Raw genomic sequence first — 12,372 nt, 5'->3', positions numbered from 1 at the left:
CTCCTATTTCTGACCCTTAGCACCAGGTATACTGTGGTAGAATGCTAGATTAAAAGGAAACACTGATGGGCTCTAAGGGAAATGCTCCCTGTACTGACATTAGCCACAGTTCAGAGCCTACATATAGGGAAAGAGTAGAGACCATATATTCATTAAATGAGGAAGTGGAATTAAGTGTTCCTCGCTACAGATTTCAATGCTCAGAGGATGGATATAAATCATGAAACAGATTATCAGAATTTATAACAAGTGCACACAAACAGCAACTGAATCCTTAGGATACGAAAATACTCCACTGCTAAAAAATTATTTGCTGATGCTCCTTAATGTTATAATCTATATTGGTGACTACAGGTAGCACCAGGCTATGAAAACATATGATTTCTTTTGTTTGCTGTTTACAAGGTGACCATATTTCCCTATGCCAAATATGGTTAACCTGGTAAAATTGCTTGGATTTAAGTGAGTTCAATGTCAATCAAACAAAACCATGCAGTACAAATGTTCATAACAACATTAAGTTGACTGAGCGCCCATTAAAAAGACATACTGCACTATTATAACAAAAAGACGTAAAACATTAAAAATAAGGTACTTACAATGAAGTGGTAACTGTTCTTTAGAAGTGCCTGCCTTGTCCTCATCTTCCTGTCCTCCACAGTGTGGGATGATAGTGTGAGGACTAGTAGTGGGAGGGGTAGCTGCAGGAGCCTGGGTGTGTGTGTGGGAGCCTGCTGTTCAAACAGCCCAACCCCACCTGTTCCCCAGCCCTCCCAGGCAGCTCTTTAAATAGCAGATCATCATACAGGACAATTTGCCCATTTTAATATAAAAAGTTGTGATGCCTTCCAGGAAGCTGAAATAAGGAACAGTCCCATTAAGAACGGGACAGATGGTCACTCTAGCTGTTTACCATTGCTATGTCCATTTACATAGGTCAGAATTTTCATTTTCATACCACATTGTGTCATTTTAATATATTTGTCAAGTAGAACTAACCTGTCTGGATATGGCAAGCTGCAGTGCAAGATAAAATGCTGCAAGATGATCTGTTGGAGACAAACTGTGGGCCCTGAAAAAAGATTAAATATAGTTAGCCTGGGAAGATACATTAACAACTACACATTCACTTCTCTTTTTAACTTGTCATTTGTTCATATTTTGACATGGGAGGACAGTCTTCTGTCCCTCTTGCACTCAACTGGTTATAAAGTCTTCAGTCACTGAAACCCTTGACTTAACAGAAACACCTTTTGGTTTTGCACAGAGTTCTTTTATATACTTTCGGTGTAACCTCAGAAGTGGAAGTAAAAAATTCTCAATGAAAAATTCTTTGAACTAAGAATTCAATTTCTTACAATTAACTATAAGGATCTTATTTTATATTAAGAAGAAAGGGCTGAACAATGCCAGCTACATGACAGGTGCCCAAGCCATTTTTTCAGGTTGATGCTGAAGGCCAGGCCTCAAGGGAAGGGAAGGTACAGTGGAGTGAATCTTACTGTTGCACAACCTCCAGAATGTGCTGCAGAATCCAGAAGTCTGACCACAACTTAAGTGAAGTAGTATTCTACAACTTCCTGGAGACTAGGCCCAAGTCAGCCATGTCCCACTCCCAGCACTCAAGAGAAGGGCAGGAGTGTATCCTGCTTCACTGCTGTGCAGGGACATTCCAACCATCAGGATAAGACAGCTTCAAAAAAACCACCCCACATTTAAAAGGGCAGAGTTAAAGAACACTATTTATTTTAAAAACAAACACTATTGCATCACACAAAAAAGAAAGTAGGGAGCCCAATTACATCAGCACTCTAGTACAGGCTGAACCTCTTTAGTCCTGTACCCTTGGGACCTGACATTTGCTGAACAAGAGAATTTGCAGGATCATGGGGGTGGGGAATGTCAATATGTCTAGCAGCATTACCAACACTTCTGCTGCTTACTGGACTCTTAGAAGACATTTAGAGGTAAATGATATCTAAACAACAGCACAGAACACTGAGAGCCAGGACTGATGGCTGGAAATAAACTTCATGGGACCAAGGAAAACTTGGCCACATTCATAAGTGGTAGTCCAGCTAACTAAAACAATACCAGATTACAGATGTTGCCGGATGAGAGTATTCTGGATTAAAAAGAGTCAACCTGTAGTGGATTCTTCCTTACTGGCCATTTTAAACTCAATAGTGGATTTTTTTTCCCTAGAAAAACATGATATAATTCACACAGATTATTCTGAGGAAGAGCTATGGCCTGGTGTTTTTCAAGAGGTCATACTAATTGGTTACACTGATCCCTTCTGATCTCAGAATTCATGAGTCCTCAGCATTCTACAGGCTTAAAGTTTCAGGACATAGTTACACAGACTACAACAACTACTGTAAATCACTGATAAGTGAGCACTAAAGGAAGCTCTCTGTGCTGATCCACATACAAAACTACCTCTTTCTGCCTTCAGATAAGGAGCAGTAACTCTTTAGCTCAAGTCATAGCTGTTCATGCTTTTGGGTCTTAAGGTCCATGGTTCAATGCCAGTATGTCAGCCAACATGACAACCAACATACTATGAGGGTGCATCTACACTTGAACTCCTCTTTTGAAACAGGTATGCAAATGAGGTAAATCAACAATGCAACTGATAGGCATCTGCATATTTGGCACCTCATTTGCATATTCTAATTTCAAAAGAGCGTCTTTCGAAAGAAGAAAGCCAACGTAGACGCTGCTCTTTTGAAAGTAAACCCCATCTTTGAAAGAATCCTTCTCCCCATTAAATAAACAGAAGAAGGATTCTTTCAAAGATGGGTTTACTTTCAAAAGAGTAGCATCTACACTGGCTTTCTTCTCTCGAAAGAAGCTCTTCTGACATTAAAATAGGGAAATGAGGTGCCAAATATGCAAATTTAGACCTCAATTACATTTTCAATTTGCCTCTTTTGCATACCTCTTTCGAAAGAGGAATGCAAGTGTAGATGCAACCTGATAATATCATACATGCCCATCTTTCCTCTACTCCCCGCCAATCTGATGCTGCCATATTAAACAAAACCCTAAATATTCATGTAAAAATGACTCAAGTATTAGTCACTGCACCACTTACAATTAGTGGGGAAAAAAATTGCAAAAGCATTTTGACCTATAAAACCCAAGTTGGTTTAGCATGAATATGTACATCAGCAAGAGTCAAATGTGAACACTGGCACGTCTTCTGGCTATACCACTTAAACATCTTCCTGTATTTATAATTTTTAATTCATTCATTCCTTTTGTGTTTCCCCCTTTTTCTTCCAGAGACTCTTTCCCTTGGTCATGATTTGGGGATGTGTGTGTGCACAATTTGCATTGTCATTGCCCACATTCGTAACTATTCTGTGACTACAGAGAAAGACAGGTTACTCACCGTAGTAACGGTGGTTCTTCGAGATGTGTCCCCGTGGGTGCTCCACAATAGGTGTCGGGCTCGCCCAGCGCCGCAGATAGGATCTTCCAAGCAGTTTCTGCCGGACCGCGCATGCGCCAGAGCGCGCCACTCCCTTGCGTGCTCCTGGCCACGTGCGCGATCCGGTCCCCACCAGTTCCTTGACCAACCGCCTCGGATGCTCCTGCAAAACACTAACAGAGATCCGAAGCGGGGAGGATGGGCGGGTAGTGGAGCACCTATGGGGACACATCTCGAAGAACCACCGCTACTACGGTGAGTAACCTGTCTTTCTTCTTCGAGTGTCCCCGTGGGTGCTCCACAGTAGGTGACTACCCAGCAGTAACCCAAGATAGGAGGTGGGTAATCGGATTATGTGCAGCTTGTCCCCGAGAGGACCGCTGTCGAGAGACGGGTATCCTCTTGGAATACCCTGTGAAGGGCGTAATGTTTGGCGAAGGTGTCGTAGGATGACCAGGTGGCCGCTCTGCAAATGTCTTTTAGTGCAACGCCCTTGAAAAAGGCTGTTGATGCCGCCACCGCCCTAGTGGAATGAGCCCTGGGAGTGGCCAATAAAGGAGTCTTTTTGAGTTCGTAGCACATTTTTATGCAGGATACGATGTGCTTCGAGATTCTCTGCGAAGAGAGACCTTCTCCTTTCGATTTGGGAGCGAGAGAGACTAGGAGTCTATCCGTTTTCCGGAAGGACTTGGTCCTGTCTACATAGAAGGCTAGCGCCCTCCTCACGTCCAGGAGGTGTAGGCGCGCCTCTTTGTTAGAGTTATGAGGCTTTGGATAAAACGAGGGTAAAACAATAGGTTCGTTAATGTGAAACTCAGAAGAAACCTTGGGAACAAAGGCTGGATGCAGCCGTATGGTTACCGCCTCCTTGGAAAAAACAGTGCAGGGTGGCGTTGCCATAACTGCCGCAAGCTCGCTCACCCTGCGAACTGATGTAATTGCGAGAAGACAGGTCGTCTTTATCGTAAGGAGGCGGAGGGAAACCGTGGCCAAGGGCTCGAACGGTGGTCCCGTTAGCGCGTTAAGCACCAGGTCCAAGTTCCACGAAGGTGGAAGCGGTTTCCGAGGGGGGTATAGGTTTACCAACCCTTTGAGGAACCCGGTAACCATGGGATGGGCGAACACCGTGTGCCCTTCCTCCTCGTGTCTGAACGCCGAAATGGCGGCAAGGTGGACCTTTAACGAGGATAGTGAGAGTCCTCCTCTCTTGAGGTCCAGTAAATACTCTAATATTACAGGTATAGGCACCGAAAGGGGGGCCAGCTGTTTGGTAGCACACCAAGCCGTGAAGCAAGTCCATTTCTGCTTGTAGGTCTTCCTGGTGGAAGTCCTCCCGCTACTTTCTAGGACTTGCTGCACTTCCTCTGTGCATGCGCTCTCTAGGGAGTTGAGCCATGGATTAACCACGCTTGTAGTCGCAGGCCTTGGGGGTGCGGATGCACTATGGACCCCTGGGCTTGCGTGAGCAGATCCGGCGCCACCAGAAGAGGCATCGGTGGACGGTCCGACATGCGCAGCAGTAGGGGGAACCATTGCTGTCGATCCCACGTTGGGACTATCAGGATCATTCAGGCTCCTTCCCTCCTGGCTTTCTGAAAGACTTTGTGGATCAGCACTGTGGGAGGAAAAGCAGGGGGCCCCTCCACGAGATTGCAAACGCGTCCCCCAGGGACCCCCATCCCAGTCCTGCCCTGGAGCAGAATCGTGGGCACTTCTTGTTGTGTTGAGTGGCGAACAGGTCTATCTGGGGAAAACCCCATGCGTGGAAAATCGGTCGTAGCAGATCGGGACGGATCTGCCACTCATGCGTGAGTGCAAAATGCCTGCTCAGCTGGTCTGCCTTCACATTGTGAGCGCCTGGTAAGTACGAGGCTTTCAAGATTATATTGTTGGCGATGCACCAGTTCCATAACCGGACTGCTTCCGCACATAAGGCACGGGACCGAGCTCCTCCTTGCCGGTTTATATAAAACATGGTGGAGGTATTGTCTGTACTGATCCCAACTACGTTGCCTTGTATATGGTCTCGAAAGTGTCTGCAGGCGTTGAACACTGCTCTGAGCTCCAGTATATTTATGTGCAGTGACTGCTCCGTGGAGGACCACAGCCCTTGAGTCACCTCTTCGCCCATGTGTGCTCCCCACCCTATGAGGGAGGCATCTGTAGTAAGAAAAACCGATATTTGTGGTTGGTGGAAGGGTACCCCTGTTAGCAAGTTCTTGGGGTTTACCCACCATTGCAGGGATTTGCGCACCTCTGCTGTGGGCGACACCACCCTGTGAACGGTGTGTGCTGCCGGTTTGTATACGCTCGCCAGCCAGTGCTGCATGCTGCGCATGTGTAACCTGGCGTTCTGTACTACGAACGTCGCCGCTGCCATGTGGCCCAGCAGCTGTAAGCATGTCAGGACCGGCACCGTAGGGCTGAAGGTGATGACCTGCACGAGGGAGCCGATGGCCCGAAAGCGAGTCTCTGGTAGATATACTCTCGCTGTAATAGAATTTATGCGTGCCCCTATGAACTCTATGTCCTGTGTGCGGTCTATCTTTGATTTTGCCAGATTGATAACCAGGCCGAGCGAAGAGAACGTGCCTGCTGTGACGCATATCATGCGTAGTACCTCCTCCTTCGAGGCCCCTTTGAGTAGGCAGTCGTCCAGATACGGAAATATAAATACGCCCTGTCTGTGCAGGTAGGCTGACACCACTGCCAAGGTCTTGGTGAAGACTCTGGGGGCCGAGGAGAGGCCAAACGGTAGGACCTTGTATTGAAAATGTTCTTTGACTACCATGAACCGGAGGAATCGCCGTTGAGCCGGATGGATAGTTATGTGAAAATACGCGTCTTGTAAATCGAGGGCTGCAAACCAATCTCCATCGTCCAGTGCCGTAAGGATGGAGGTGATTGTGATCATCCAAAAGCGTTGCTTGCGCAGGTACTGGTTGAGGCCTCGAAGATCTAAGATGAGCCTCCAGCCTCCTGTCTTTTTCTCCGTGAGGAAGTACCTCGAGTAGAACCCTTGTCCTTGCAGTTCCTCCGGCACTCTTTCCACTGCCCCTACGAGCATGAGGTGGTCTACCTCCTGCTTGAGCCTCGCCACGTGGGAGGCCTCCTGGAGGTGGGGCCTGGGTGGAGGTCGTGGCGGTGGGAGCGACTGGAAGGGGATGGTGTACCCCGTGGCTATGATCTCCAGCACCCATTTCTCTGTGGTGATCCTTTGCCACTGGTCGTAGAACGGTCGGAGGCGATGGTGGAATAGCCGCTTCGGATGACCTTGTGCGATGGTAGTGATGGCGCAGCCCTGGATCTGTGTGTCAAACTTGTGGCCTTTGGCCCTGCCCCGAGGACGCATGGCTCTGTTGTGAACGTCGCCTGGGAGTTCTGTACTGCTGGTGCTGTTGATGTCGCCCTTGCTCGTAACCCCTGTGGTACCGGGGACGCTGTTGCTGGTACTGGTACCGTCTTTGTTGAGGGTAGTACTTTTTCTTTCTGTATGGAGGGATGTAAATCTCCAGGGTCCTAAGTGTGGCTCTTGAATCTTTACTGGAATGAAGGACCGAGTCAGTTGATTCAGCAAACAGCTTCTGCGAGTTGAAGGGAAGATCGACTATCTTTGCCTGCAGATCCCTCGGTATACCCGAAGTCTGGAGCCAGGACTCCCTTCGCATCACCACTGCTGTAGCTGTGGAACATGCTGCTGTGTCTGCAACATCCAGGGCGATCTGAACTCCCATCCTCGAGGCCGCGTAGCCTTCTTGCACAATGGCCTTGAGCACCGGTTTCTTGTCCTCTGGAAGCGAGTCCATGAGGGAGGTTAACCTACTGTAGTTGTCGAAATTATGGTTCGCTAAATGCGCTGCGTAATTTGCCATTCGCAACAGTAGAGTGGAGGAGGAGTAGACCTTTCTGCCGAACAGCTCTAGCTTCTTGGCATCTTTGTCTGTTCCCCCTGTCTTGAATTGAGATGTCTTTGATCTTTGTTGTGACGACTCCACCACCAAGGAATTTGGTTGTTGGTGGCTGAACAGGAACTCCATGCCCTTCGCCGGCACGAATAATTTCTTATCCGCTCTCTTGTGGACAGGCGGAATAGTCGCAGGGGTCTGCCATATCATAGTGGCGGACTCCAAGATTGCTTCATCAAGCGGTATTGCTATTTTGGAGGAGGCCGGAGGTCTCAGATTTTTGAGGAGCTTATGGTGTTTCTCTTGCACCTCTGCTGTCTGGATGCCTTGCGTGAAGGCCACCCTCTTAAACAGCTCTTGAAACTGTTTGAGATCGTCCAGAGGATGGACATCCCCCGGGGCCGTAGCCTCGTCCGGGGAGGAGAGCGAGGAACCACTGGGGTACGCCTCTCTGGACCCTTCCGGTTCCTGTTGGTGATAGTACACCCTCTCGCTAGAGGCTTGCGAGGGAAAATCTCGGGGTTCCATAACCAGTCCCCCCTGAGATACTTGAGTCTCTGTCCCCGGTCACGATTGCCCTCGGGGATACGAGATCGTCTGTGGGGATCTTTCCCTGGTAGATTGCCGGTGGTGTCTATGCCCCGCGTGATAGGGGCGACCATGGCAGTATAGGCACTGTTCTTGGGAAGGTGACCTAGACCACTCCCTTGGTGCATACCCTCTGCGTCTGGGGGAGTGAGATCGTCGAGAGATCTGTGACACAGGAGAGAGCGATTTTGGATAGTATTCCAGTGGCTCAAACCCCAGGAAGGGTGAAGGTGGTCCCAGCCAGGGCAAGGCTGGTTGTAAAAATGGATACGGGGGCTCCGGGTAGGCTAGGGGGGACCCCTGCCTTCTGGATGGAGTCTGCAGCATAAGCGGAGGGCTGAAAGAAAGCAACTCCACAGCCCTGTCTGGAGAGGGGCTGCGGTGTCTCGTTTTGTGTGCAGCCTTCCCCCTCCCTTGAGGAGGTAACTCCGCCCCCTGGCGTGTAGGGGATCTCTGCCCCGTCCGCGCCGTGCTCGGCACACTCATAGGCGGTGTCCTCCGGCGCCTGCAGGCTGCGTGCCTGCGCGCTCTGCACCGCCGGTTCCCCGGGGGTCGGTGCCGCTGCTTGCGGTGCCGCCGGTACCGGCGCTTGTTTAGCTGCCGCCCTGCCTGCGGTGCGGGGCGGCTGTTTGATTATCGGAGGCTGAGCCGCTTCCACGTGGCTCTCCGTGCCACCGCCGATCAGCTGTTGCTGAGGCTGGGGGCTGCGCGCTCCTCCCGTCCCGCTCGCTGCTGCTGCCGGCAGGGATCGGGCTGGGGAGGCTTTCATCCGTTTTTGTGCTGATGGGGTGAGGGAGGCGGCTTTCCTTTTATGGGCCCCGGAGGGTCCCTCCTGCAGCGGCCGCTCCAGCACGTCTGGCTGGAGGGCCTTGTCGAAAAGCAGCATTTTAAGCCGTATCTCCCTGTCCTTCCTTGCTCTGGCTGTTAGTTTTGCACAGAAGGAGCATTTCTGCGTGACATGGGACTCCCCCAGGCACCTTATGCATAGACCGTGCCCATCAGACGCTGGCATTGCCTCTCGGCAGGACTCACATTTCTTAAATCCTGAAGAGGACATTGTTGGTGAGTCTTTCAGTTGTTAACAGGTACTTAGCACCTTCTCTGTGCTGTTTTTCCCCTTCTCCGATGGCCTGCCATGGCAGGAGGGCTGATGGCCCTAGGCTCCTGGCCAACCGTGTTCCACTTGTTACTGGGACTGGACTGAATGCCGTCCCGCTTGGTTTTTTTTTGTTTTTTTTTTTTTGAAAAATAACAACTGGCTAACTTGCAGTAGCCTAAGAACTTGAAAACTTTCAAGAAAAAACAGTTAAAACCATTGAATACGCTAACTTGGCCTTAGCCTAGTTCGGATTCCGTCTGCAGTCGACGGCGGTTAAGAGGAACTGGCGGGGACCGGATCGCGCACGTGGCCAGGAGCGCGCAAGGGAGCGGCGCACGCCAGCGCATGCGCGGTCCAGCAGAAACTGCTTGGAAGATCCGATCTGCGGCGCCGGGCGAGCCCGACACCTATTGTGGAGCACCCACGGGGACACTCGAAGAAGAACTTCATTGTTCAGCCCTAGCAATCCATCACCTTTTGCGACTGATAAACTCCTGTTCATTCAAATGCACAAAAATGCACAAATAGCCTACATCACGTATAACTCTAAAAGAACTATACCTCCCTCCATAACTGCAAAATTCTTGGTGTACACTTTGATCAGTGACAATCACTACAAAAATATTTTACTCCAAGAGAAAATATTTCTTTAAAAAGGCTCTTAGGCAAATATTATTTGGTAGATAACAAAAATATATTTAGTAATGAAATAAAAGAAAATTTTTAGAAATATGTATCTGCCAGGCAGAAATTCAAAGTGAATGTTAATGCAATATGTTCTGTACTCATGAAATCAGACTCCCAGAGGGAAAATCCTCATTATATAATCTTCACTGTTATCTTTTTTTTAAACCACATATAACCAGGTTTTTTATTATGTACAGCAGAATTAAAAGATTAACACCCACTCACCTCTGAAATGCAAGAAGAGCCTTTCTCTGCAGGACCTCTTGCATCCCTCGCAAAGACGCTAAAAAACGACACATTTAATCAGCAATATTTAAGAGTTGAAGATTTGCTTACACCTGCTTACCAAACAAAGAGTAATACATTTGCAGACCATTATGACAAAAATGATACAAAAATATACAGTACTCTTTCTTTTATAGGCTGGTACATTTGAGGTTTTTCTATTACATGACTCTTGCGTTTTCTGTGCATAACTGCAGATAGGAGCATGCTTCCCAGTACAGGCAGACAGACACATGCTAGCTTTGCTCAAGGCAGCGCACTGAAATCAGCAGCATAGCCAGAGTAGCATAGGTTGCAGCTGTGAGACTGTATGAATACAGACCAAAGGAGTTTGAGCAGGTAACCTGAGCCACCACCTTCTCAATCCACAACACCATACCCCAGCTACACTGCCATTTTTAGAGTGCTAACTTTAGCTAAACTAGCACATCTGTTTACCCATGCTGAAAAGCGCATTCCAGCTCCAGTGTAGACATACTCTATATGTGTATCCTTTTCTTACCATCAGTGGCTTGCAGGCTGTAAGTCAGTCCCAGTGCTAAATAGCCTTTTGCTTTGAACTCTGATGTTTTGTCACCAACATCTACAACCGTTTTGGCAAATCTTTCTGCTTCTTCCAACTGAAAATATGACAAAAGATGAATGCAAGTCTTAGAAAGTTTTTGCTTCTGAAAATACCACACACAAAATCATAAATACAAAGCAAGCCAAAATTTGTGTTAGTGAGCCTAGGGTTAGAAAGGAATTACAGGCCATTAGGAATTAGTGCATTAAGTCACTTTAACAAACAAAAGCAATCTCAACTATGACCGCTTCCTTTAAGCGCCCACTCATCTCTCTGCCCAAATTTTATTTTCCTGCTAACCTCACAATAAAGAATGTAGTTCTCACATGTGGATGAGGCACCCATAGCTATGATTAAACAGGAACTTGCACTGAAAGGATAGAAGTCAAGAGGAAATTTATTCTGTTGAAAAAAAGGATCTGGAAAATGTGATTTGTAAGATACCAGAGATTCTTACAAATCACATTTTCCATTAAAAATGTTTTTCTGCTGACTTGTTGCTCTGTAAAACACCCACACGAACAACTGCAGAAGCTAAGACCCTGATCAGCAAGGCACATCTCTGCTCTCAGAAAGCGCCAGTAACTTGGCTTTGCAGACACAGAACTCCTTGTAAATTCACGGATTGCCTACACATTTATACACTACTTCCTCACTTAATTCCCTATTTGACAACACAGTTAGGCTAGAAACTGCAAATTAAAACAACATGAATTTACTGGAAGTGAAACTAAGATCCATGTACTCAATACAGCAAACTGTTCCATGCAGGAGTCACTCATACAGAGCAATTTACAGGACTTAGGTCACTATTAGTAATAAAGTAATTACTACTACTACTCCCTACTACTGATCCATTTTCTCATTTTTGCTCGAGCTGAACAAACGCAATATTTATAAAGCACTGACCTGCCTTGATGGTACCATACATTCAAAACAAATTAATTATAACCACAATTAATTTAAAAAAGCACCTTTTCCTCACTATCATTTCCTCTGGAAGCTACAGGTCCACCTTGCAACTCATACAATAATAAAAAAAAATAATTTGGCTTTCACTGTAGTTAAGACAATGTCTTGTGTAGAGAGATACCATCTTCAAGGGCATCTGATAACATGTTTTACTACTAAAGAACACTTTCAAGTTAAATATGGTCTCAAATTAAAGGCTGTATAAAAAGAGTGAGCTTTTACAAAAATCTAACATCAACAGAAATATTTCTATTAAATTCTTTTTTGTTTGTGTGTTTGTTTGGAGGCTGGGGCGTATATGTTTAGTACTGAAATAAAGAAGGTTTTAGGCATCTTTATTAGGCTCACAACTTGTTATATTTTTCTTTCTGAACTATGAAAAACCTAAAGGACTTAGGTTTTTGATCTTTGTATACTAAAACAGTATTCATTCACTTCTTATTTGCAAAAATCAAATTTGTTATATTTTGCAGTAACTTCATATATTTGAAAAAACAATGTACCTACAACATTCGGGTACACAGAAATGCATGCACACACACACAGTACATCTACTACATGTCAAGAGAAAACTTTACTTTCTGTTCTTGGGATGTGTGAATAATTAATACAGTTTAATGTCGTCACAATTCTCCCTCCAATTATTTTCTCTTAGAACTTAAATAGTCTCTGAACCACATAACCACTAAAGCAGGTGATATACTATGTGGGTAATTGCTTATCTCTGAAATCAGCACACAGAAATGTGCTCCTACATAAGTGACAAATCTTTGTGCTGAAAAGGCTGTCATTTATTAAGTAGTCAGCATTCATCCCCTTAGTTTAGTATCTA

The 12,372-nt window shown here is 46.6% G+C and overlaps 1 protein-coding gene across 5 annotated transcripts in view; it reads right to left on the bottom strand.

Moving 5' to 3' along the window:
• Positions 1-12,372, bottom strand: part of TTC7B (tetratricopeptide repeat domain 7B) — a 265,844-nt gene that overhangs the window by 132,521 nt on the left and 120,951 nt on the right. For all 5 annotated transcript variants that reach the window (XM_074996636.1, XM_074996633.1, XM_074996637.1 and 2 more), the window contains 3 exons: positions 10,506-10,623; positions 9,944-10,001; positions 1,000-1,072 (listed from right to left, as the gene is read on the bottom strand). In XM_074996636.1, the coding sequence (XP_074852737.1) occupies positions 1,000-1,072; positions 9,944-10,001; positions 10,506-10,623 (249 nt within the window). The remainder of the gene's footprint in view (positions 1-999; positions 1,073-9,943; positions 10,002-10,505; positions 10,624-12,372) is intronic.

Source organism: Carettochelys insculpta, chromosome 6 (assembly GCF_033958435.1).
Source record: "Carettochelys insculpta isolate YL-2023 chromosome 6, ASM3395843v1, whole genome shotgun sequence".
Taxonomy (NCBI): domain Eukaryota; kingdom Metazoa; phylum Chordata; order Testudines; family Carettochelyidae; genus Carettochelys; species Carettochelys insculpta.
Note: the sequence above shows the minus strand (reverse complement) of the source record. Positions and strands in the feature narration are given on the sequence as shown.